The following is a 27,767-nucleotide window of genomic DNA, read 5'->3' as shown; positions in this document are numbered from 1 at the left end:
CCTGCAGCCAGTATCCGGGCACACTGTGCTTGTTTAAACCCATAGCACTGGTTACGCTGTCAAAACCCTGCCGTGTCCCATAGGAAAATGGCATTCGTGTTTCTCAGCCTGGCGATCGCCCTGCACAAGCCAGGGAGTAACACTTAACCTTATCCCGAGAACAGTCCAGGCTGTAACGCTGTGCCCCTGCAGTGTGACCCCTCTCACGTGCCTGACTCTGATCCCTTTACCGTTTGCCCTGCACACCATCTCCCAGCCGCTGCTCCAACCTACCTGGTTATTCTTCCCCTTCAGAACACACTCCATCTTCTTCTCAATCGGGGCGTCCCAAACAATCTGTTTCAACAAGAAAGCAAGCCAGACAATGACTATGAGACTCACTCAGCTTTTACATTCCAGGCCCTATCAGCGTCCCACACCCTCCGTTTTCCTGCCTGATCAGGGGTCCGATTCTCTTGGCAATGGGCAATCGTCTGTCGCTCAACCAGCTACGCATCCCTCGCACATACCCCATGCCCCCACAAAGCCCAGTCACAGCCCCCCACCCCGATTCAGCACCGTACAGTTCCCATGTGCAGATTGAACGATGTGCAATATTATATACATGAGGCTTGGATTCTCTGGAAGATGAAAGGTTAATAGCTGATGCCCTGGAATCCTGTTGGCTTTCGTAAGGAATTGATAAACTTGTGCAAAAGCTGGGAGAAAGTTAGAGGCCACTTAAGCAGGATGTCAGGCAACATTCTTCCCACGAGCAGTGGTCCAAGTATGCAACTCCGCTCCAATCCGAGCAGGATACAATCAGCGATCAACATATTCTTGTCAGCTTGTGCATCCAGGCACATGCAGCCAAACTGCACTCAGCTGGAACCAGCAACATCCCACTCAATGGCGGAACAGGCTTGAAGGGCTGAATGGCCTCTGCCTGCTCCTGTTTGGTTCTTGGTCACAGCAGGGAACACTCCCTCCACTCTGCGGAGTGTCGGTGGCCAACTCATGGTGCAGGGGTCCCACTAACTTGTGCTCTTGCTGACCTGGGTCAGTATTATTGCCCATAGCAACTCAATCCCACCCAGTGACCTCCCTGCCAAGCCCCAACACTGATGTTTGTTCATCACTGTGCCAGCTCCAAAAATCACTCAACAAATCAGCTGTCAGCATCATCAGGTAGGACAACACCCCAATACAGCAGGTGGGAGCAGAACATGACCCCCCGCCCCCAGCCAGAGTCCAATGTAATGCTTCTCAAGAGGGAGAATAGGAAGAGCAGGAGGCCAAGCTCCAGATTTGCGGGTCGTGCTGACAGCAGAGAGTTAGTCATCAACAATGGAGACAAGTGCTGGAAGGGATACAGAGCCCTGTCGCACTCCTGAGCATCAAGGCTGGAGGGTCAACCATCCTTTCGAGGTGGGACAGACCCCGTACACCAGGCAGAGACACAGAGTTTCCAACAACACTGGGTAGGAACAAGTGACAATGGAAGAAAAGAAACAGACAGATGGAAAAGGTTGTTGGACAAGAGCGTCATGGTAGCACAGTGGTTAACACTGCTGCTTCACAGCTCCAGGGACCCGGGTTCGAATCCCGGCTCGGGTCATGGTGCAGATTCCACACAGACATTCTCCCTGTGTCTGCATGGGTTTCCTCCGAGTGCTCCAGTTTCCTCCCACAGTCCAAGGATGTACAGGCAAGGCTGACTGGCCATTCCTAATTGCCCCTTAGTGTCCCAGGATGCATAGGTTAGAGGGATTTGTGGGTAAATATGTTGGGATATGGGGATAGAGGCTGGGTGGGATTGTGGTTGGTGCAGACTCGATGGGCCGAATGGCCTCTTTCTGCCCTGTAGGATTCTATGAAGTTGTTCATCCTTTTTCTCCTGCTGGGTCAGGCAGTGCCAAGGAGTTTCAAGGAGGGGAAAGCAGCATCCACCCATTTCCAATCACTGCGACTCCCACTTCCTTCCATCGTTTACAGCTGCCATCCACTCTTGGGGAGAAAGGTCAAGGACAGGAAGATAGTTGTCTGAGATGTCCAAACACAACTTGGCCTGATTCACAGCCTCAGGACGTCATCGAATCCCTGCAGTGCGGAATCGAGCCTGCGCCAACCACAATCTCAGCCAGGCCCCATCTCCGTCACCCCGCATTGTTACCCTGCTAACCGCCCTGACACTAAGGGGCAATTTTTAGCAAAGCCAATCCACCTAACCTGCATGCCTTCGGACTGTGGGAGGAAACCGGAGCACCCGGAGGAAACCCACGCAGACACGGGGAGAATGTGCAAACTCCACACAGACAGTGACCCAAGGCTGGAATTGATCCCGGATCCCTGGCGCTGTGAGACAGCAGTACCAACCACTGTGCTGCCACCCATCATCCCAAAGGGATCCAGAGTTAACGAACCAAGGCAGCCAAGATTGCAAATCTCACATACTTGGCAGTGCTTTACCACTGGACCAGGCAGTGACAGAGGGGATGGATTCTAACGAGCAGGAATGAAACTGACTTGGAAAACACAGCACACCGTGCTTCTGCCACCGGGAGGCCTTCCCGAGTTTACCGTGGGGGAACGTACAGGGATGGCAAACTTCTTCATTGAGGCTGAATGCACAGTGGCACTACTGTCTCACAGCACCAGGGACGTGGCTTCAATTCCTGGCTTGGGACACTGTCTGTGTGGAGTTGGCACGTTCTCCCCCGTGTCTGCATGGGTTTGCTCCGGTTTCCTCCCACAGTTCAAAGAAATGCGGGTTAGGTGGATTGGCCATGCTAAATTGCCCCTTAGTGTCGGAGGGGTGGAACTATCTAGGGCAAACGTATGGGGTTATAGAAATAGAGCCTGGGTGGGATTGTGGTCAGTGCTGACTCAATGGGCTGAATGGCCTCTGTCCACACTGTAGGATTCTGCATTGCTGTATCCTTATCCTAAAGTAAGAAAAAGATTTACAGGAGATTCAATTGTTATCAGACTTAATCCTTTTTTTCCCCCCTGTCTTTCTGTAGGAAGTGTTTGGGAAGAAGCTTTAGTTTCAGCGTGGATGTGCATCCACACAAGGACGAAATGGAGGTGCAAATTTCAGAATAACTTTGGGTGAGAGTGAGATTTGAGTGCCGAGCAGGGTGACATGGGGCTCGCAGGAAGTGAGCTCAGAGTTATTTGGTCCAGGTCACGCTGCTGTTGGCAGATGTGGTTTGTGCAATATTTTGCATTGTTCACCCGAACAATGTGAGCTGTGAGAATCAGGGCTCCAGCCATTGTGAGAGAAAGCAGCTGAGGCACTGTCATCTGGCCCGTCTCACCACGCTTGCTAAATTGCACAGCGCATGTGAAGCGTACTAAATCAGGGCACTGACATGTCTGCGTGAGACCAAATCGCTGTCTCAGGTCACAGTAAATCGGGAAAGAACACACACTCGGTACCCGCACGCTCACTCACACACACACACCCCCACACCCCCCCCCCCCCTCTCTCTCTCCCCCCCCTCAGGCTTGGGGGGCTGAACAGACTGACACATTGAACTCCAGCCCCATTTGTTAATGAGGTGAGCAATTCCATTCATCCAACAGCGCCCTTGAACTCGAGCCAGTGTCACTAAAATTAAACCTGGTAATTAAGGAGATATTTCTAAGACAGCGAACGAGTAGCGGGAATGGAGAAGCTGACTTTAGCTGTAATTTAAAACCCAATCTCCTTTCTACCCCGTCACGGCACTGTTGTGTCTCTCTCTCTCTCTCTCGGTTCTGGCAGGTAAACATGCAAGGTTACATAACCTTGCTGCCTGCTGGAGCTTACAAAAAGGTTATTGGAATAAAAATTCTCGTCACCTTTCAGGGACACTGACGCACAGACTGGTGACGGGGTGGGGGGGGGGGCAGTCAATTAAAGCCACTATCTCGCTCTAAGCCTTCTCAGGGAAAGCAGTAACACAGCTCAGTCAAACATGACCCACAGATGCGCACACACACACAGACACACACAAACACACAGACACACACACAGACAGACACACACACACAGACAGACACACACACACAGACAGACACACACACACAGACAGACACACACACACAGACAGACACACACACACAGACACACAGACACACACACACAGACACACACACACAGACACACACACACAGACACACACACACAGACACACACACACAGACACACACACACAGACACACACACACAGACACACACACTGTTTAGGAGAGAAGGGCAATTGTACAGGAAGGGTGGGGAGAATTTGAACGGGAGGGGAACTAATGTCTTAGCGGGGAGGTTACCTAGGGTGTTTACGAAGGGTTTAAACTAATATGGAGGGGGGGTGGGGAGGTGGCTGGGAGAGAGTCGGGTGAAAGGAAAATTATCAGGGAGAAGGAGGTTCCGAGGGACACTGGTGGGTTGAACTGTGTCTGTTTAAATGCTAGGAGTGTGACAGGAAAAACGGATGAGCTTAGGGCCTTGATGTTTGTGAGGCAGTTAGATGTGGTGGCTGTAACGGAGACGTGGTTACGGGAAGGGCAGGACTGGCAGCTGAATGTTCCTGGGTACAAGTGTTTTAGGTGTGACAGAGGAGGGTTGAAGAGAGGTGGAGGGGTGGCACTGTTGGTAAAGGAAAACATCACAGTAGTGCAGAGGGAGGACGATATGGAAGAGATAGGGATTGAGTCACTGTGGGTGGAGTTGAGGAATAAAAAGGGAGAGATTACATTGCTAGGGGTGTACTATAGGCCACCCAACAGCCCGAGGTCAGTGGAGGAAGGCATTTGCAGGGGCATTTTGGACAGGTGCAGGAAGAATAGGGTGGTTGTAGTGGGTGACTTTAATCTTCCTGGAGTGAATTGGAGGGGGCCTAGAGCTGGGGGTACGGAGGGAGAGGAGTTTGTGAAATGTGTTTTGGAAGGGTCGCTGGAGCAGTATGTAACTAGTCCGACTAGGGGAGAGGCTATACTGGATTTAGTGTTGGGAAATGAGCCGGGGCAGGTGGGTGAGGTAGAGGTAGGCGAACATGTGGCTAACAGTGACCACAAGTCCGTCTACTTTAGGATAAAAATGGAAAGGGACGAGTGCCGTCTGAACGGGAGTGTGCTGAACTGGGGAAAGGCGAGCTATAGCAGGATTAGGAGGGAGCTGCAGGACACTGATTGGGAAGGACTGTTAGCTGGAAAGTCCACGGTTGGCAAGTGGGAGGCTTTTAAAGGCAAAATGAAATGGTTGCAGGGGAGGTATGTTCCGGTTAAGAGGAAGGATGGGAAAGGTAGGATTAGAGAGCCGTGGATTACAGGGGGTATCGAAGACTTGGTCAGCAAGAAGAGGGAGGCGTATGTTAGGTCGAAATGACTGGGTACGGAGAGTGCGCTGGAGGAATATAGAGAGAGTAGGAGGGAGCTAAAAAGGGGAATTAGAAGGGCGAAGAGAGGGCATGAAATGGCTTTGGCTGGTAGGATTAAGGAGAATCCAAAGGCATTTTATTCCTATATTAGGAGCAAGAGAGTAGTTAGAGGGAAAATTGGTCCTCTTAGGGACAAAAGCGGGGAGTTATGTATTGAGTCGGAGGGAATGCGGGAGCTCCTGAATGAATACTTTGCGTCGGTATTCACGAAGGAGAGGGGTTCGGAATCGTGCGGTCTGTTAGAGGGAGCTGAGGATCAGTTGCAGGAAATATCTATTACGAGGGAGGAAGTGCTAGGGCTTTTAGGTAGTGTAAGGACGGATAAAGCTCCGGGGCCTGATGGTATTTATCCCAGGCTGCTTAGGGAGGTGAAAGATGAAATTGCTGGGCCTCTGGCGCAAATCTTTGTCTCTTCTTTGGACACAGGTGAGGTCCCAGAAGACTGGAGGGTGGCAAATGTGGTACCGCTGTTCAAAAAAGGTAGTAGGGATAACCCTGGGAATTATAGGCCGGTGAGTTTGACATCGGTGGGAGGGAAATTAATGGAAAAATTACTTAGGGGTAGGATGTATGAGCATTTGGAACGTTGCGATCTGATTGGGGATACGCAACATGGCTTTGTTAGAGGAAGGTCTTGCCTTACGAATCTGGTGGAATTCTTTGAGGGGGTGACAAAAACGGTTGATGATGGGCAAGCCGTTGATGTCATCTATATGGATTTCAGTAAGGCGTTTGACAAAGTCCCTCACGGTAGGCTGGTAGAAAAGGTTAAGGCGCATGGGATACGGGGTCAGGTAGCTAGGTGGATTGAGAACTGGCTGGGCAATAGGAGACAGAGGGTAGTTGTGGAGGGGACTTTGTCCAGCTGGAAGCCAGTGACCAGTGGTGTGCCGCAGGGCTCGGTACTGGGACCTCTCCTCTTTGTAGTCTACATAAATGACTTGGAAGAGAGCGTAGGTGGTGTGATCAGCAAGTTTGCTGATGACACCAAGGTGGCAGGGTTGGCGGGTACTGAACTGGATTGTCAGGTGATACAACAGGATATAGATAGGTTGGTGCATTGGGCAGATAGGTGGCAGATGGAATTTAATCCTGACAAATGCGAGGTGATGCATTTTGGAAGGAATAATGTAGAGAGGAGCTATGTGATTAAAGGTAGGCAAATTAGGAGTATAGAAATACAGAGGGACCCGGGAGTGCAGGTTCACAAATCCATGAAGGTTGTGACACAAGTGGAGAATGTTGTCAGGAAGGCTTATGGAATGTTAGCCTTTATAGGAAGAGGTATAGAGTTTAAAAGCTGCCGTCTAATGCTTCAGTTGTATAGAACGTTGGTTAGACCGCATTTGGAGTACTGCGTCCAGTTCTGGTCACCTTACTACCGGAAGGACGTGGAGGCTCTGGAAAGGGTGCAGAGGAGGTTTACCAGGATGTTGCCTGGCATGGAGGGGTTGGGTTACGAGGAAAGGTTGGAGAAACTGGGACTGTTCTCTTTGGAAAGACGGAGATTGAGGGGTGACATGATAGAGGTATATAAGATACTGAAGGGAATAGATAGAGTTAATAGTGATAGACTGCTCCCTAGATTGGTTACGAATACAAGAGGACATGATTTAAGGGTGAGGGGGGAGAGGTACAATTTGGATATGAGAGGAAGGTTCTTTACGCAGAGAGTTGTGGGGGTATGGAACGCGCTACCGAGTGGGGTGGTGGAGGCGGGAACGTTGGACTCGTTTAAGGTTCAGTTAGATAGACACATGAGTGAAACGAGGATGGAGGGTTATGGTAGGGGTTATTGAATAAGGGTTAGAACCTCGGGAGACACCGGAAAGGCAGGCTTGTGATTAACGTTTTTGTCTTTTTATTCCGCAGGTGGCGGTCCACCTTGTTGTCAAACGAGGGGCATGCACACGGTGGGTCGTGCGTGGGCTGCTCTTGGAGGTTCCGGGAGTGGCCTAGTACTTCGTGTCGGTGTGTGTGCTTGATCCTGGACCGGTAGACGGGCGCCGCAACAGCTCAGTGACTAGCACTGCTAGCTGTGCAGATACATGGATTTGGGCCTGTGTCTGTGGGAGTTTGTGCATTCTCCCTGTGGTTGCGTGGGTTTCCTCCGGGCGCTCCGGTTTCCTCCCACACCCCAAAGATGTGCTCTTAGGCTGACTGGTTTTACCAAATTGACACTATTCTCCCCTGAATCTGGCTAAGTCAGGGGTTCTAATTGTAGATACGCAGGGTAGAATAGGTGTAGGGTGATGCAGCGGCGCGGGCTTGTTGGGCCGAAGGGCCTGTTTCCCGTGCTGGGTTGTTCTTTGTTCACACACACACACACACACACCTCTGCTGTAACACTGCCAAGTGGAAAGCAGACACTTCTCTACAGGAGAATCACACAGCAGACAATGAGGCCATTCAGCCCCTCACACGCATGGCTGCACTACCCAATTCATCGCCTCCTGCCCCAAAGCAGCACAGAGTTTAGCCTTTATTCTGCAAATGCATCAATCCTAAAACGGGGCGGCACGGTGACAGAGTGGTTAGCGCTGCTGCCTCACAGCGCCAGGGTCCTGGGTTCGATTCCTGGCTCGGGTCACTGTCTGTGTGGAGTCTGCACATTCTCCCCGTGTCTGCGTGGGTTTCCTCCGGGTGCTCCGGTTTCCTCCCACAGTCTGAAAGACACGCTGGTTAGGGTGCATTGAACAGGTGCCGGACTATGGCGACTGGGAGAATTTCACAGTAACTTCACTGCAGTGTTAATGCAAGCCTCAGGATCATAGAATCCTTACAATGCAGAAGGAGGCCATCCAGCCCAAAGAGCCTGCACCGACCACAATCCCACCCAGGCCATATTCCAGTAACCCCACATATTTACCCTGCAAATCCCCCTCACACTAAGGGCCAATTTATCATGGCCAATCAACCTAACTCACACATCTTTGGACTGTGGGAGGAAACCCACGCAGACATGGGGAGAATGTGCACACTCCACACAGAGAGTGACCTGAGGCTGGAATTGAAGCCAGGCCCTTGGTGCTGTGAGGCAGCTGTGCCACCATGCCATCCCGGTGACTGACAAATAAACATTTCATTTGAAATCCATTCTGAACAGTATCTGCTTCCACTGGCCTTTCGGCGCATGGTAAATCCTCACAGCTGTCTGTCGTCTTCATTCCTGCTGATGGAAACAGTTTACAGCAGGGGGCAGGGGGGGTTCCCAAACTGCTCACAACCCCCAATGGGGGTTGAGATTTGGGGGAGGAGGCGTTGTTACAATGGTGCTCGTCCTGAGGGCTGCTTAGCTCCTTTGTGTGTTTGGGTGGACGTGACTAAATTCTCTGTTATCCGAGACTCAACCGTTGCAAAAGCCGCAGCTGTTCGAAAGTTGGGTCTTTCCTCCCTTGTTTGAATGAAAAGTCAAGTCTTCACATTCCTCAGGGCAAACCCCATCGCTTTTAACTCCATCAACGCCACCCCCCAACCCCACCAAGTTTTCCCTCTGGGAAGAGGCCCACAACATCAAAGACATTAAGATGGGGTCAGTTTGGGAAGCACCGGTTTACAGAATGACTGACCTTTCTTTCAGAGTATTATTCGGACCGGCTGACTAGGTTATTCACTGCGCCTGTTCCTTCATTGGCCTGGGCAGTACGGTGCCACCGTGGTTAGCACTGCTGCCTCACTGTGCCAGGGACACGGGTTTGACTCCGGACTGAGGTGACTGACTGTATGGAGTTTGCACGCTCTCCCCACTGTCTGCATCCTCTGGATGCTCCAGTTTCCTTCTACAGTCCAAAGATGTGCAGGCTAGCTGGACATGCTATGTTAAATGGCTCCCGAGTGTCCCAAGATGTACAAGTTCGGGGGATCAGTGGGGTAAACGTGGGGATAGGGACCTAGGTAAGATACTCTGTCAGAGAGTCAGCGCAGACTCGATGGGTGAAATGGCCTCCTTCTGCAACTGTAGGGATTCGATGATTTAATGAGCATGAACAGTAGAGAGAAGTATGCTACGTCTCACACACTGGGCAGGCAGTACTGCTTGGCCGGATGCTGCCAGCAAAAGAGCATAAGGAACCACTCTTCACTCCATGGGCTGCCAGGGAGGGGGAATGACAAGTAGCAATGATAACACTCCCAATGTTATCCTGCATACCAACTGAAGAGCTGTTATATTTCAGTATTAAAAAACTGTTCTTACATTCCAATGGCCAGCTGGACATAGCAGCAAGATCCAAATGCCTGCTTGCTCAAAGAAATGGTTGCTAATAGACGTCGCTCGTATATTCACCAAGTGAAACTTATAAACCACCCAGCAACTTGCAAATTGGGCTTGGGTCCAAACTTGCCACAAAGTCCAGGCTTTGGAGCTTTCTGTTAAACTTTTATTTATTAGGTCACAATTAGACTGACATAATACTGTAATGAGATGAGTGTGAAAATCCCCTCGTTGCCACACTGCAGCGCCTGTTCAGGTACACTGAGGGAGAATTTAACACAGCCAATATACCTAACCAGCACATCTTACGGACTGTGGGAGGAAACCCACACAGACATGGGGAGAATGTGCAAACTCCATACAGACAGTGAGCCAAGGCCAGGAATCAGAACCTAGGCCCCTGGCACTATGGGGCAGCAGCACTAACCACTGTGCCACCTTCAGGTCAGATGCTAAATGCACCTTCCCAGGTCATACCCTGGAATAACGACTGGGAAGATCCTATGTTTGATATCCAGTCCATCCCAATGCAAGCATTGCCTGGATGAGTGAAGCTCCAACAAGACTCAAGAACCTTGATACAATCCAGGACAAAGCATCGCATCGACCACCTTCAACATCCCTCCCTGATGCACAATGGCAACCTTGTGTACCATCAACAAGATGCACTGTAGCAACTTCCCAAGGCTCTTTGTGCAGCACCTTCCAGATCCGTGAGCTCTGCCACCTAGACGGACAAGGGCAGCAGACACATGAGAACATCACCATTGTCAAGTTCCCCTCCAGGCCATCTGGCTTGGAAATATATTCATGCAGCCAGGTCAAAACCATTGGACACCCTCTGTAACAGCATGGTGGGGACACACGGACTGCAGCCTCACCACCACCTTCTCAAAGGCAATTTGGGATGGGCAATGAGAAGGCTGGCTGTGTCCCGTGGAAAACTCATGGAAGAGTGAAGGGTTAACATCAGGAGCACCTGATACTGGTGTATCGTCACATGCTTCAATAACTGAGACCTGATAGAACTGTACACAAATATATCTGCAAGGATACAGGAGTGCTCTTATGAATTAGCAGTCTGCACTGCTATTCTCAGGCAGATACACAAACTCTCAAATGTCCCATCTAAGACCCAAATTTAATTTCACTGACAATAGGATGTGACAACACGAGTGGGATACAGAAGAGATTCACCAGGGTGCTGCCTGGGACAGAGCATCGGAGCTATTTGGAGAGACTAGATAGGCTTAGATTGTTTTCTCTAGAGCAGAGAAGGCTGAGGTGTTGGGGGGACATGATTGAGGTGTACAAGATCATGAGGGGTCTGGACAGAGTGAGTCGGGAGCAGCTGTTCCCCTGAGTTGAGGAATCAATCATGAGGGGGCATCGTTTTGGGATGAGGGACAGGAGATTCAGAGGGGACTTGAGGAAAAAGCTGTCTCGCTCAGAGGGTGGTGGGGATCTGGAGTGCACTGCCTGGGAAGGTCGTGGAGGCTGGAAACCTTTAAAAAGTACTTGAAACAGAGTAACATTCAAGGATATGGGACAGGAAAACGGGATCCTTGTGACTTTAACAGTAGTTACTATTGGTGCAGAGTTGATGGGCCAAAGAGCTCTTTCTACAATGGAGCCTTGCACCATTCCAGGATGATGACGATGATGATGTTTCCCAATTGTTCTATTTACCAGCACCACCAAGGATGATGGACATACTCTGAACATGTGGGTGAGGAGCTCAGAGTGACCCTAACTGACCGCCATATCGGATACAGCCTGTTTCCAACCAGAAACGTTCCTTACCGCCTCTTTCACCTCGGTCACATTATGTGTGAAGAGGGCAAACACAGCCTCTCGAGCGCCCACGTACAGAACCTGCTCATCTTCATCCAGTTGCAGGGTGGTGTAGTTGAAGACATTGGGTTGAGAGAAGCGTTTCACCTCTTTCAGAGCTGCAAGAGAGACAGAGAGAGGAGGGACATTAGCTTCCGAGTGACACTCAGCTGTCGTGCCAACAGGTAGCCAAAACCTGCAGAAAGACCAAAGAGTTCCTGCCAGCGCGTCAGCACATGGGCAAACCTCAAAACTCCCGGCATCCCCACAGAACGAAAAGCTCCCCCTCTCCCCAAACAACTCACATGCTGAGAAGATGACAGAACCCCACTGCCCACACACACACACAAACAGACACAGGTCATAACACCCCAGCAGAGTACAAACACACAGGTCTGTATGCCCGTAATGTACGGTGACACAACCCCACACATAAACATGACGCACTCCATTCTTAAATGTGATTTGTAAAAAGGAGCATCCAGCTGAGCATTCTTCCAAGGCTCAATAGCAATATATTACAAGGTATTCGTTCTACAACAAACAGCAGAAGTCCACTTTGTCTGATCATTTCAAATCATTACCTTGAATCCCTCCTGCTGCTGCTGTAACGGTGACAGATCGATACTCACTAATACACAAACGCAGCGGTGGAGGAAAAGGTTTGGGAAACTTTGCCAGAGGGATGTAGAGCTGGCAAATCAATTTGAACAGAAATAATGTGAGGAATCACTTGGTGCCAATAATGTGATGGAGGTAACATACCTAACTGAATCCAACGGTGCTGGAAGAGCAGAAGGAATCTGAGTACAAATACACAAATCACAGTTGTGACACAGGTTAATAATGTCATAACAAAGGCAAGCTGACGCCAGAGGCACGGAACTGAGAAGTGGAGAAGTGTTTCAGATCTGTACCAGAGTGTGTGACCACACTTAGGTGGCTGCACACAGTTGTGGTCACGATAGTACGAAAGAGGCATTGGAATGGATGTATTGACAGGGACGATAGTGGAAATGCGTGGTTAATATAACAGGCTGGAAGAAGGAGAAAAGCTGAGAGCTGATCTCATTGGGGTCTTGAAGATCGTGACAGAAACCTTTTCAGTTTGCGGGGAAGAGGCCACCAAGGGAAGATCTTCCCTGAATTTCGAAGAAACCCCGGTATTCGGAGAGAGGGGACACTGTGGAGCTTGCGTGTACACGGAGCAGCTAAAGCAAACAGTGTAGCTGCATTTAGGAGGTAACGAGACAACCATAAGAAAAGAAAGAGAAGGTTCGGCTTATTGAAGTAGAATGTGGAGAATGGGAGGAAGCTCAAGTCAAGCACTGTTAACATGGGCCTGTTTCACTGCTCACCTCCTACAGCATTGCACTGAACACCTTTACTGCCAGGGTGAAGGTGTGATCATGTCTGATGATTGGACTGAGGCCTTGCATCACTCAGCTCAAGAATCTGGAATGGCGCATAAGCAGAATTCTATCCAAATGATTCCTCCGGTTCAAGAGAGATTGCTGCCTGCTTTGGAGGATATGGACTATCAAGCAAGGTTGAACAAACATGGATTGTTTTCATTGGAGCATTGGAAGATGAGGGGGAACCTAATAAACTACAACTGAATGTCGCCCAAGCCATCAGGCAAACCAGCCTCCCATCCATTGACTGTGTCTACACTTCCCACTGCCTCAGAAAAGCAGCCAGCTGAATGGAGGACCCCACACACCCCGGACATCTTCATTTCCAACGGGAAAAGAGACAAAAGTCTGAGCTCACGTACCAACTGACTCAAGAACACCTTCTTCCCTGCTGCCGTTGGGCCTTCGAACGGACTTACCTTGCAATAAGTTAATCTTTCTCTACAGCCGAGCTATGACTGTAACACCACATTCTGCACTCTCTCCTTTCCTTCTCTATAAATGGTATGCTTTGTCTGAATCGCATTCAATGAACAATTCTTTTCACTGTATACTAATACACGTGACAATAATAAATCAAAAGGTCTACAAGATTATGACGGGCTTGGAGAGAGTGGATAGTCAGAGTTTTTTCCCCAGGGTCAATGACATAGGTGGAATGTGTGTGTGTGTGTGTGTGGGGAGCGGGGGTAGTAGGGGTCAGAGAGTTTAAAAGCAATGTAAGGGGCAAGTTTTCCACACAGAGGGTGGTGAGTGCCTGGGCTGGAGGAGATGGTGGAAGCAGATTCCAGAACAAGATTCATGAGACATCTGGATGGATACATGAATTAGGAGGGAATAGAGGGAGATAGACCATGGAGAGGCATCTGTGTCAGCACAGGCTTGATGGGCGGCAGAAGGGCCTGTTCCTGTGCTGTACTGATAATGGAGAAGCAGTTCAGATGCCCAGCTCAGTGAAATCCTAGGCCTGTGCTACCTTCCCTGACCCAAGACGCCACAAACAGTGTTGCTGCTGGCAAAGTCTGAAGGAATGGAAAGGCTACCAAAGCAGACCCCAAACCCACCCTCAGCCAATGTCCCCAACAAGAGGCTTTGTAACAGTATCCATCAGCAAAGGGGAATGGAGGATTACCCCTCCCTGACCCAGGGATCAGGGTCACAGTCCTCAACAGAACCTGTCCAGAGGCCAGCACTGACCACCAAACAAGCCCAGTGTGAGAGACGGTGCCTTGTCAGGAAGGCCCTAAACTGAGGTTTGGGACAGGGATGCAGAGAGGCCGTGGATCCAGTTTTAGACCACGAAGCATATTCAACAATCCAACCTGGATCACTTCCAATTATTTCACAAAGCACGCTTTCATTGCTACCCAAATGTTAGTTCGCAGGGACTCCTGGGGAATCATCGTGGGCACTGTGCCTATTCTCTCCGGTAATCTCACCACTCCTAACTCATCCTGCCGATTCAGACACACACTGCGAGTTAGAAATAGGTGAAGCCGCACGTGCTTGCATCAGCCACCACTTGCCCTCAGATTTGTAGGATTCCATGACTCTCTCAATCCCACATTGTCCTGGTTTCCGAGGGGGTGGGAGAGGGGGGTTGTGACTGCAATCTGACACCCCATTGTTTCAAACTCATCGGCTTATTCCCTACCCAGCCAGGATCCCAGTAAAATTTACATGACCCCAGTCCATGTCTCTGCTGCCAGTGAGTGGGATGACTGTGCGTTTCGGTCCCAAGATGAGTCAGAGAAGGGATTTGCATATTTTGAAACCCAAAACACACTCTCCTGACGCATAATATTTTCCTGTGCGGCATTTGATGATGCCTTCAAAGCTTGCTGCCACAACCAATGGCTGATCAGGAATCATCATCACTTCACCCTGGTGTTAAAACATCTCAACACTGCGTCAACAATGTGGAAGCAGCATTATTGTCCTGTTCTGTACTTTAAGGCAGTGTAGACTGCAAATTAGACCTAGTCCTTTGTGAGGAAAAAAAGAGGCTCTGTTGTGAGAGGCAGTGGGAGGCACGGACAGGGACAGGGACAGGGACAGGGACAGGGACAGGGACCCGGGTTCGATTCCGACCTCGGGTCACCGCCTGTGTGGAGTTTGCACACTCTCCCCATATCTACAGTCCAGGTGCTCCGGTTTCCTCCCACACTCCAAAGATGAAAGAGTCAGGTCGATTGGCCGTGCTAAAATTGATCTGAATGTCAGGGGGATTAGCAGGGGTGATGGGGAATAGGCTCTGGGTGGGATTGTGGTCAGTGCAGACTTGATGGGCTGAATGGCCTCCTTCTGTAGGGGTTGTGTGACAACATAAGAACATAAGAAATAGGAGCAGGAGTAGGCCAGAAACGTGTGCTTGGTGCAAGTAAAGATATTCCCCTCCACCGAGCTCAGTGGCGTATCCAACTTGCCCGTCCCCCAGGGTTCCCCTAGTCTGTGTACGTACATCAGCCAGTAATTTGAAATAAGCCAGTTCCATTTCACAGCGATGGGACTTTGTTTTAAATATTGAGGAATGAGTGTGGGGCATCAGGAAGATACAACGTGGCCTTACTGATATACACTGGGATTTTTACCAGCCCATCTAACACGGGAATCGGAGTGGATGAGGGGAGGAGCAGGGTGACCTCCGGGTGGGATTTTAGGGTTTTGGGACAAGTGAGGCTGTAAAATCCCACCCATTACGTCTCCAGCTGTTGGCTTGAGGTGACTGAATTTTCCAAACCTCTCGCTTTCCCTCCATTCAATTGTTGCCACATTTACACTGGAGGATGGCCAAACTCCTAACTGTCCTGGTCAACTGGAACAGCCAGAAATGGGAGATCAGACAATCCCTACAGAAACAGGCCATTCAGCCCATTGAGCCTGCACCTACAACACTCCCACCCAGACCCTATTCCCATGTGTTTGCCCTGCTGATCCCCCTGACAGTTAGGGGCAATTTAGCACGGCCAGTCAACCTGACCCGCACATCTTTGGAGTGTGGGGTGGGCTGGATCACCCAGAGAAAACCCACGCGGGTGGGGGGGGTGCGGGCTCCGTCTGGACAGTCGCACGGGGCCGGAGTTGAATCCGAGTCCATACAATTGTGGCACGTAGAGAAAGGCAAATCAGAGTAGATAAATCCCCAGGGCCAGACAGGGTAATCCCCTGGATCTTGGAGAAGACTAGTGTTGAAATTGCAGGAGCCCTGGCAGGAGGTATTTTAAATCTCAGTATCCATCGGTGAGGTGCTGGATGATTGGAGGATAGCTCATGTTGTTCCCTTGTTTAAAAAAGGCGCAAAACATAATCCGGGAAATTATAGGCCAGTAAGTTTGACGTCAGCGGTAGGTAAAGTATTGGAAGGGGTACTAAGAGACAGGATCTACAAATACTTGGACAGACAGGGGCTTACTAGAGAGAGTCAACATGGCTTTGTGCGTGGTAGGTCATGTTTAACGAATCTATTTGAGTTTTTCAAGGAGGTTACCAGGAAAGTGGATGAAGGGAAGGCGGTGGATGTTGTCTACATGGACTTCAGTAAGGCCTTCGACAAGGTCCCTCTTGGGAGGTTAGTTAGGAAGGTAGTAAATTGGATTAGACACTGGCTCAATGGAAGAAGCCAGGGAGTGGTGGTGAAGGATTGCTTCTCCAAGTGGAGACCTGGGACAAGTGGTGTGTCACAGGGATCAGTGCTGGGTCCAATGATCTGGATGATAACGTGGTAAATTGGATCAGCAAATTTGCTGATGATACAAAGATTGGAGATGTAGTGGATGTGAGGAAGGTTTTCAAAGCTTGGAGAGGGATTTGGACCAACTAGAAAAATAGGCTGAAAAATGGCAGATGGAGTTTAATGCAAACAAGTGTGAGGTATTGCACTTTGCAAGGACAAACCAAGGTAGAACATACAGGGTAAATGGTAGGACACTGAACATAAGAACATAAGAAATAGGAGCAGGAGTAGGCCATCTAGCCCTTCGAGCCTGCCCCGCCATTCAATAAGATCATGGCTGATCTGTCGTGGCTCAGTTCCACATTCCCGCCCTCTCCCCATAACCCTTAATCCCCTCGCTTATCAAAAACCCATCAACCCGTGTCTTAAAAATATTTAGCGAGGTAGCCTCCACCACTTCAACGGGCAGAGAATTCCAGAGATTCACCACCCTTTGAGTGAAGAAGTTCCTCCTCAACTCCGTTCTAAACCGCCCCCCCTTTATCTTGAGGCTGTGCCCCCTAGTCCTACTGTCCTTTCTGAGCGGGAAGAGTCTCTCCACCTCTATCCTATCCATCCCATTCATCACCTTATACGTCTCAACGAGATCTCCCCTCATTCTTCTAAACTCCAACGAGTACAAGCCTAATTTATTCAGCCTCTCCTCATAGCTCAACCCCCTCAACTCTGGCATCAGCCTAGTAAACCTCCTCTGCACTCCCTCCAAGGCCAAAATATCCTTGCATGTAGTAGAACAGAGGGATTTGGGAATATCGAGACAAAATTCCCTAAAAGTGGCGTCACAGGTAGATAGGGTCATAAGGAGTGCTTTTGGTACACTGGCCTTTATAAATCAAAGTATTGAGTATAAGAGTTGGAATGTTACGGTGAGGTTGTATAAGACATTGGTGAGGCCAAATTTAGAGTATTATGTACAGTTTTGGTCACCTGGTTACAGGAAGGATATTAATAAGGTTGAAAAGAGTGCAGAGAAGGTTCACAAGGATGTTGCCGGGACTTGAGAAACTGAGTTACAGAGAAAGATTGAATGGGTTAGGACTTTATTCCCTGGAGCGTAGAAGAATGAGGGGAGATTTGATAGAGGTGATGGGTATAGATAGAGTGAATGCAAGCAGGCTTTCTTCCACGGAAGCCAGGGGAGGGAAAAAACGAAAGGACATGGGTTAAAGGTGAAGCGGGAGAAATTTAAAGGGAATATGGGTGGGGGGGGTGTGGGCATGGTTCGTCACACACAGAGTGGTGGGAGTGTGGAATGAGCTGCTGGATAAAGTGGTAAATGTGGGCTCATTAACATTGAAGATAAACCGGGACAGGTACGTGGATGAGAGCGGTGTGGAGGGATATGGTCCAGGTGCAGGTCAGTGGGACGAGGCAGAAAAATGGTTCAGCACAGCCAAGAAGGGCCAAAAGGCCTGTTTCTGCACTGTAATGTTCTATGGTTGTAAGACAGCTGAAATCAAGGAGATAGCAGAGAGGGGGCCCTCTGTCACCACTAGAAAATCAGACGACAGGGAGCGAATGGGATCAAGCTCAACTTTAAAGCTCCGTGTTTCTCTCACACTGAATGGTGGACCTTTAGGAACCGAGTAAATTGTTGCCTGTCTTTGATGTTGTAAATAAACGTGAGGAAGTCAATCAGTCGGATGTTCTCCCTGTTTGTTGCCACTCACACTGAAGTATCCAAGCACCCTAAAGGAAGCCCAGGACAGCAACCAGGAGCAAAGGGGTCACGACAGTTTGTTTTCAATAAAAGCACTCTCAATATTTTACAATTCTCAAAGTGACATCCTTTTCCCAGAGGGAGACTCATGCGTCATATAGACACATTTGATTTGATTTATTATTGTCACATGTATTAGTATACAGTGAGAAGTATTGCTTCTTGCACGCCACACAGACAAAACATACCATTCATAGAGAAGGAAAGGAAACAGTGCAGAATGTAGTGTTAGTCATAGCTAGGGTGTAGAGAAAGATCAACTTAATGTGAGGTAAGTCCATTCAAAAGTCTGACAGCAGCAGGGAAGAAGCTGTTCTTGAGTCGGCTGGGACGTGACCTCAGACTTTTGTACCTTTTTCCTGATGGAAGAAGGTGGAAGAGAGAATGTCCAGGGTGCGTGGGGTCCTTAATTATGCTGGCTGCTTTTCCCAAGGCAGTGGGAAGTGTAGACAGAGTCGACACTTCCTGTTGTCTCCAACATGTAAGGGTATGAGACTGATCATTTAGTTTAGCTACTGTTCTATTGTGGAACATTGACTCAATCTGCTGCGTGGACAGAGTTAGCTTTCAAACTGCTTACTTTTAATCCACTGACGCAAAACAGCAGAAAGACACAGAGACCATGGGAGCAGCCCCCCAGGTCAAAGCTTATACTAAAACAATGATAATGCAAGAACATTTAACCCATTGCTCAAGGGGTCTTTTACACTGGCCTCCTCAGCAATTCCTGCAAACCTTCTCAAAGACCCACAGCTGAAACATGTCCAGTTCCGCCACTGACCAATCTGCTGTGGCTTCAGGCCCTTCTTTCAAAGACCTCAAGCTCTCTCTCTTCCTTTTCCATTCATTTCACAATGAATCACCCAGCAAGATGTAAGGAGAGCTCAGTTAGGTTAACCAGATCCTGGCCAGGCAGACAGAGTCTTGTGTTGCTTGGCAGGAGCAGGTGGCACATTGGCTGGTGTTCACCACTCGCCTGGGTCCTCACCACTCAGGTTCGCTGAAATCCCTCACCCCACTGGACTCCAATTGTGCTCCTTCAGGCAGACAGCAGGAGGGTGGCGCGTGCACGAGGCACACTTGCGTATTGGTGTGTCGTTCCATCAACGCCTCAGCTGCTGAGTGCTGCCAAGGAGCTGAGGGCTACGAATTAGAAGGGAGACTAACAGCCGGTGTTCTTGTTCTTTAGCACGAGGCTGTGACTGCTGCTTGGGAAGAGTTCCAGGCACGCGTAATCTAAAGCCATGCTCCACCAACCTCCCCCCACTTAACTGTATCAAATCATCGAATCCTTACAGTGCAGGAGACCATTCAGCCCATCGAGTCTACATTGACTACAATCTCACCCAGGCCCCACTGCCACAGCTCCACAAATTGACCCTGCTGATCCCCTGACACTGGGGTTAATTTAGCATGGCCAATCCAACTCACCCGCACATCTTTGGACTGGGGGAGGAAACAGGAGGGCCCGGGGGGGGGGAACCCAAGCAGACATGGGGAGAACATGCCAACTTGACAGACATTCACCCGAGGCTGGAGTCAAAGCCTGGTCCCATGAGGCACCATACCCGCTTGGTACTTCCCACATTAGCCAAGAGATGAAGGATCCCACGGGGGAACGGAGCGGAGGAAGGAAGCCGTAAGTCTACCGGAGGCAACGCTTTCAGGAGATGGCAGTGTGGAATGCAAGAGGTCACCACCTTGCGTGTGCTAGCTATTCCCGAGCTGAGCTGCAAGGGTGGAGGACAAGGAGTCCTCTGGCTGCTCAGTACTGTCCCATGGGGCAGCCTGAATGAAGACAGTCTCTCAAAAGCTCAACACACAAACACAGCGGGGGAGATGAACAGGGTTTCTGAGGCCGATGGGGGTCGGGGGTGGTGATAGGGATGGGTGCTCAGGTTCATTCCCTGCGGGGGCACCAGGTTCCTGCCAGTATAGGTCACTGCCTTAGCAGCGTGGCAGACAGAAAACCCTGACCGCCCTGGAGGGAGGGTCTCCCCTCCTCGGGGAACAGGCTGCCACGAACGTCCTCTGTAAATAACCTGCCTCTCCAAGTTAAGCTTTCCCATTAATGTTTATGTATTTGGGGCCAACGGAATAAAAGAATCCCTTGTTTTGTTCCACTGGCATATTCAAAGTGGCCGAATTTCACGGCACACAGCCCACGGAGGCGGTTCAAGGGATTAACTGGAGAAATGCAGCAGCACAATAGCAGTTGGCGTTCAGTGTTCCTGCTCCCCCAGGAGTTGTAAGAAACAGTACCACAAGCTCAGCTCTCGGAAGGAATTACGCCAGTTTCCAAGCTGCAAAACACAAGCCAGGCTGCGGGTGCCCCCGCCCGCGGCATCATCTTTTAACAATTTCCCTGCCAGATACCACGCACAGATGAGTGTCAGCTGGCCTCAAACGCTGAGGATACGGAGCCGAATCTGCCCACCATCTGAAGCTATCGGCCATTAACCCCCCTCCTGCCACACTCCAGCATTACGCCAGCCCGGTGTGTCACCCACCCAAAGCAATGGGGCTGAGGTGCACACTAAAAGAGAACAGCCACTGGCTAAAGCCCTCCAGGGTACATCCGGGGACTACAACAGGCTGCACGTTCAGCAGGGTGGCACACCTCAGGCCTCACAGCGCCAGGGGCCCGGGTTCCATTCCCAGCTTGGGTCACTATCTGCACAGTCTCCCCATGTCTGCATGGGTTTCCTCTCTCAGTCTGAAAGGCGTGCTGGTTAGGTGCATTGTCCATGCCCAATTCTCCCTCAGTGTACCCGAACAGACACCGGTGTGGAGCGATTAGGGATTTTCACAGTCACTTCATTGCAGTGTTAACGCGAGTCTAACTTGTGACTCATAAATAAACTTTAACAAATTATATTTGCCAGGGCAGCACGATTGCGCAGTGGGTTAGCACTGCTGCCTCATAGCGCCAGGGACCCGGGTTCAATTCCAGCCTCAGGCCACTGTCTGTGTGGAGTTTGCACATTCTCCCCGTGTCTGCATGGGTTTCCTCCGGGTTCCTCCCACACTCCAAACACATGCAGGTTAGGTGGATTGGCCATGCTAAAATGGACCCAGGTGTCAGGGGGATTAGCAGGGGAAATATGTGGGGCTGTCGTCAGTGCCGACTTGATGGGCCAAATGGTCTCCTCCTACACTGAAGGGATTCCATGATTTTATCAAAAACAGTAAGAGGAGTCTGTTAGCCTGAAATAGGAGTTGTGGTTTTCTTCGAGCAGGGACACTGCCTGACCTGATGTGAACTTCCTCAACAACATCTGTGGAGACAGAAACACAGCCTTCCCAGTCTGTCTGACCAGACAACACAACTGGTCTGTAGAAGGGTCAGATGGACTCAAATCATGTTTCCCTCGCTCTTGACAGACGCTGCCAGACCTGCTGAGGTGATCCAGCATTCATCCTGAGCGTGTTTTGCTTTTATTAGTGCACGTTTCCAGCTGCTTTTGTTTTATTTTGGAAAAGTGTGCCTTCTATCAGTGGAGGACGAGGTGTGATTGTTCATTCTCCTCCAGAGATGAAGGAAATTAGGTGAATTTCACAAATAGGACTAGAGCTGAAACTACAACTTGATGGTGCGAGGAGGATTCTGGTTGAAGTGCCAGCTCACTGTGAGACTCTGTAGTAACAGGTAACCTACACAACTCTCCAATTCATTACACAAGCTAAATTCTGCTGCTATTTATTTTTCTCTTCCCATTTCTGCCACAGGCAGAGTACATCCCTATGTTCTTAGAACATAAGAAATAGGAGCAGGAGTAGGCCATCTAGCCCTTTGAGCCTGCCCCGCCATTCAATAAGATCATGGCTGATCTGAAGTGGATCAGTTCCACTTGCCCGCTTTCTCCCCATAACCCTTCATTCCCTTGTCTGTCAGAAACCTATCTACCCGTGACTTAAATATATTTAGTGAGGCAGCCTCCACCACATCAACGGGCAGAGAATTCCAGAGATTCACCACCCTTTGAGTGAAGAAGTTCCTCCTCAACTCCGATCTAAACTGCCCCCCTGCCCTCATCTTGAGGCTGTGTCCTCTAGTCCTGTTCTTCACCAACAAGATGTTCTTGGTGGGGCAGTCGGGGGGAGGAGGAGGAGGAGGAGGGGGAGGAGGAGGAGGAGGAGAAGAGCTGGCCAAACTTAGGCAACAGGAAACACCAAATCAGAGACCACTCCAACAGCCAGGTTGATTGAGATGACTTTGTATTGGTGCAGCCAAAGTGTTTTGATAGAGTGAAGGAGGGAGAAACTTTTTTTTTTCAGTTAATCACTGGAGAACAGAGATAACTGCAGACAAATCAGAACCAAAACCTTTTGTAAGGAAAATGCAGAGTTTGAGAGATGTGGAATGCACTGCTCGGAAGAATCAATAGCAACTTACAGAAGGGAATGAAGGTTAAAAATATCTGGAAAGCTAAAGGGGAAAAACGAGGCCAGTGGGACTCAATCAACAGTTCAACAGAATGAGCACTGACATAATGAGTCAAAGGGTCTCCTCCCGTGCTATTACAGTCCAATCCTACCGCAACCAAAACCCACTCTCAGAATTCAACTGGAGCTGCTCTGACACAGGCAGCATTGTTCTACATTACAACGGTGACTGCACTTTTCAACAGGTCTGTCAGGAGAGACAAGTTCAAAGTCTGACAACACAAAGTCTGATAGCACAAGCTTTTGGAGCATTGCTCCTTCTTCAGGTGATGAAGGGCCAGCACTCTGGAAGCTTGTGCAGCCAAACCAAATAAACCTGTTGGACTTGAACCTGGTGTTGTGGAGACTTGTTACTGTGCCCACCCCAGTCCAATGCTGACATCTCCACATCAGGAGAAGGGAGCTTTGACAGGTCACCTGGACTGGAAACATCAGCTCTTTTCTCTCCTTACAGATGCTGCCAGACCTGCTGAGACTTTTCCAGCATTTTCTCTTTTGGTTTCACATTCCAGCATCCGCACTAATTTGATTTTATTAATTGGGTGTTTGCACTCTGGGGACATGATGAAGTCATGGAAAGAACAGGATGAATACAATTTAGTTTTGCTGCCTTGTACACGGACAGACCGGATTTTGTTCTCAGCATCCTGAAGCCTGGATAGAGTGGACGTGGGGAAGATGTCTCCATCAGTCGGAGAGACTTGGATCAGCCTGGGAGCAAAGGGATGACACTTTGGAAGCAAGATGAAGAGGAATTTCTTCAGCCAGAGGCCAGTTAATCTGTGGAATTCATTGCCCCAGGAGGGCTGTGGAGGCCAGATGATATTAGGCTAAAATAATTCCTCCTCATACAACAGTAAGACAAACTTTATCCAACTGAACAACGGGTGGAAGTACTGTGATTAGCACTGCTGCTTCACAGCGTCACGGACCCAGTTCTGATTCCCGGCTTGGGTCACTGTCTGTGTGGAGTTTGCACATTCTCCCCGTGTCTGCAAGGGTTTCCTCCCACAGTCTGAAAGACGTGCTGGTTTGGTGTGTTGACCTGATCAGGCGGCTAGGGGAATTTCACAGTAACTTCATTGCAGCGTGAATGTGAACCTCACTTCTGACTAATAAACAAAGTTTTTAACTTGGTATTTCAGACAGAAATAGACAGGCTTGTGATTGGTATGGAGACCGACAGTTCTGGGGGAAAAGACAGGAGAATGGGACTGAGAAACATATGGAATGGCAGAGATGTGATGGGCTGAATGGCCTAATTCTGCTCCTCCAGCATTAGGGCTGATGTCCCAGATTTTTGATCTGATCTCCAGGACCTGTCAGGCTATGCACTGTTTGTGGAGCTTGTAACTGTTTTCACAAAATTAATGCACAAACACTTCCTCCTTGGCTTCTCATTCTCCCCGTCTAACGTTGCACTGCTTGGGTATTTCCAGGTGCTGCTTTTGATAAAGATATCCCACTTGCAAAAACCCCTCCCTTCAACAGGGTAAAATGCAGATAAACCTGTTTACTCCCAAGTATGAGAGTATCTGCTTGCAAATCCAGAACATGGAACATATGGAGACTTGAAGACAAGACTAATGTGATATTGGTCCCTGGTTTGGTGAGGAGTGACCACAACACAGCTGAGGCAGCAACTGGACAGCTTTCCCTCTCTCCCACATTGGCACTCAGTCCGCAATCACTCCCATCAACTCCAAAATTAGATTCCAGATAATCTATTATACTGTTTATAAAAACTCATCTTAACCGCTTGATTAGATTCCACCGTGTCACTATCCAGTATTCTATAACCAAGCGATCCCGTTCTGGGATCCGTTATCCGTTCTAGTGTACAGGAACCTTGTAACTCCCTGACTGAAAGTTTTTTAAGAGTCTATTACAGGCAGCATCAAGATGTTAACTCTGGTGCCAGTTTGCTTGGCCAGGCCAGCATCAACACTGCCAGGTTATTCTACTCCTCCACTGTCATGTGGAAAATGTGCAGATTACAAACCGTATTAAGAGCTGACTCTCTCAAATTTTGGCTGCACCTCTTGCCACTCAAAGTCCAAAGTAATCTGTAGGCCGTCCTCGGAATAAAACTAAATATCGTCTGCATCACATTTTCCACACAGCAAGAAAGGCAACTCAGGAGAATAAAACTCCAGCGCTTCAAAGCAACTCTTCTCCTCGGGCAAGGTGCCCTTCAGGGCATAAACCCCCCTCCCCCCTTAAAAAAAACAGAACTGGGGGAGGCATGGTGGTCAGCACTGCTGCCTCACAGCGCCAGGGACCTGGGTTCGATTCCTGGCTTTGGGTCACTGTCTGTGTGGAGTCTGCGTGGGTTTCCTCCAGGTGCTCTGGTTTCCTCCCAGAGTCTGAAAGACATGCTCGTTGGGTGCATGTCTAAATTCTCCATCAGCGTACCCAAACAGGCACCGCAATGTGGGGACCGGGAGATTTTCACAGTCACTTCATTGCAGTGTTAATGTGACACTAATGCATAACCTTCACTCCTCAGGGTACCCTGTTTCACTCAGGCTGAGACTCCAGCAGCAAGTGGGTGTACATTGGTGTCCAACATGTGTGCATGTTTGCCCTTGCCCAATTTTCTATTGTTACATACTGTTTGGAATACTGTGTACAGTTCTGGTCACCCTATTATAGAAAGGATATTATTAAACTAGAAAGAGTGCAGAAAAGATTTACTAGGATGCCAACAGAACTTGATGGCTTGAGCTATGAGGAGAGGCTGGATAGACTGGGACTTTTTTCTCTGGAGTGTAGGAAGCTGAGGGGTGTCTTATAGAGGTCTATAAAATAATGAGGGGCACAGATCAGCTAGATAGTCAATATCTTTTCCCACAGGCAGGGGAATCTAAAACTAGAGGGCACAGGTTTAAGGTGAGAGGGGAGAGATACAGAAGTATCCAGAGGGGCAATTTTTTCACACAGAGGGTGCTGAGTGTCTAGAACAAGCTGCCAGGGGCAGTAGTAGAGGTGGGTACAATTTTATCTTTTTAAAAAGCATTTGGACAGTTACATGGGTGCGATGGGGATAGAGAGATTGGGGTCAAATGTGGGCAATTGGGATTAGCTTCAGGGTTTTAAAAGAAAAGGGCAGCATGGAGAAGTTGGGCTGAAGGGCCTGTTTCCATGCTGTAGATCTGTATGACGAAGAATACAAGTTCCAAACTAAACCAGCAAGATTTCACTTTTTGAACCTTTTACTCACTACGATCATACCAAAACTGACATTAACAGGCAAATTATATTTCACAGATTACACTTAAATTATGCTTGACGTAGCTGATGCAACCAAAGTCTTAGCACTGTGCAAGAAGTCTAGCAGTACACTTGTGGCACTGTGCGCAGTCCCACAATCTTGTGCCACTGCACCCTCCTCTGGGAGAGTTTAACCACTCTTTGTCATGATTCTCAAACAGTCTCCATCAACCCAGCTGGATTATCTCACTGCTGCAGCACTCAGTTCGTCAAAATCCTGATGGTGTGGCTTTTCCAGAGTCACCTGCGCCTCACCATCCCCGTACATGGTCTCATTGGCTCTGGTTCACAAAAGCAGAGACACCTTGCCTCTCAGCCTGTCTCAACCGCTCACACAGCTTTCACAGTCCACTCAGCTGGCTCACCACACACCGCTTCCCACTCCCTGCCCCCTTCTGACCATCAGCTCAAACCCAATCTCTCAGCCTTGCTTATTTTCCACCTCAGCTTTGCCCTAGCAAGCTACCTGAGCACTGATTCTTGATGTGGCAACCAGGAAATCCAATTAACGGACTCCTTCCTGGAAAAAAAACAGCTGGTTTCTATTTCAGCGAGGGGACATCCCAAAAACAAAACAACAAACCACAGCCTTTGGAACTGGAGTCAATACAGGTCAAAGTCTGCCAACATCAGGTACCATCCAGACTGTGCACACTTGAGGAACACACAAGGACAGACATCAAAATCCTGCCCCATAAACGCGATGGCCAGCCCATCGTCAACTCCCAGAACTTATTACTCTGAAAAGTTCCTCTCAGACCTGAGAACAATCAGAGAGAGATGACATGGACCACTTAACCGGAGAGTGATCAGAAGCTGGAACCTTGGCTGCTTTCTCCCTCCCTCCCACAATCCCAAACAGAACCCACAGCTTGCCGCCCTGATGGAGAGTCAGAACGGTCCCTGCTGTGTGTGTGATTCACTGACTACACACAGCAATTCATTCACTAGCTGAGTCCCCGGGGGAGCACCGCGGAATAGTCCTGACCACATTTGTTTTATAGATGTGGTATTTCCAACAGCGCACAATGAGATCATTCACAACTTGGGTTTGGCAATGGGAGGCGAGGCAAAATGCGCTGCTGCCCATCAGTGTGAGAAAGTTGCATTATCACCCAGCTCCGCTACTGCCCCACGATGGAGGGTTTATCAGCCAGACCAGTGCTGGCTCATCTGGGTTTCCAATGTGATGACTGGCAGACATCTCTTCAACCTTCTACAATACACACAGACTCTCCTCAGGACTGAAGCAATGACATCTCTGCAACTCTCGTGAAAAAGAGATCAAGCAGTCTTGGTTACGAATCTGGTAGAATTTTTTGAGGAGGTGACAAAAACGGTCGACGAAGGACGAGCCGTTGCTGTCGTCTATATGGATTTTACTAAGGCGTTTGACAAAGTCCCTCATGGTAGGTTGGTAGAAAAGATTAAGGCTCATGGGATACGAGGCCAGGTATCTAGATGGGTGGAGAACTGGCTTGCTAAGAGGAGACAGAGAGTAGTAGTGGAAGGGTCCTTTTCTAGCTGGAGGTCTGTCACTAGCGGTGTGCCGCAGGGTTCAGTACTGGGACCTCTTCTCTTTGTAGTGTATATAAATGACTTGGAAGAGGGAGTAAGTGGTGTGATCAGCAAATTTGCTGATGACACCAAGATGGCTGGATTGGCGGGCAGTGAAGAGCAGTGTCTGGCAATACAACGGGATATAGAGAGGCTGGTAATATTGGGCAGATACATG

At 49.3% G+C, this 27,767-nt stretch overlaps 1 protein-coding gene across 2 annotated transcripts in view; it reads right to left on the bottom strand.

Moving 5' to 3' along the window:
- sema4c (sema domain, immunoglobulin domain (Ig), transmembrane domain (TM) and short cytoplasmic domain, (semaphorin) 4C) overlaps positions 1 to 27,767 on the bottom strand; it is a 102,149-nt gene that overhangs the window by 35,687 nt on the left and 38,695 nt on the right. For both annotated transcript variants that reach the window (XM_080216823.1, XM_080216824.1), the window contains exons 3-4: positions 11,416 to 11,564; positions 274 to 336 (exon numbers count right to left, since the gene is read on the bottom strand). In XM_080216823.1, the coding sequence (XP_080072949.1) occupies positions 274 to 336; positions 11,416 to 11,564 (212 nt within the window). The remainder of the gene's footprint in view (positions 1 to 273; positions 337 to 11,415; positions 11,565 to 27,767) is intronic.

The sequence above is a fragment of the Carcharhinus amblyrhynchos genome, chromosome 34 (genome assembly GCF_965287045.1).
Source record: "Carcharhinus amblyrhynchos chromosome 34, sCarAmb.v2.hapA, whole genome shotgun sequence".
Classification (NCBI taxonomy): domain Eukaryota; kingdom Metazoa; phylum Chordata; class Chondrichthyes; order Carcharhiniformes; family Carcharhinidae; genus Carcharhinus; species Carcharhinus amblyrhynchos.
Note: the sequence above shows the minus strand (reverse complement) of the source record. Positions and strands in the feature narration are given on the sequence as shown.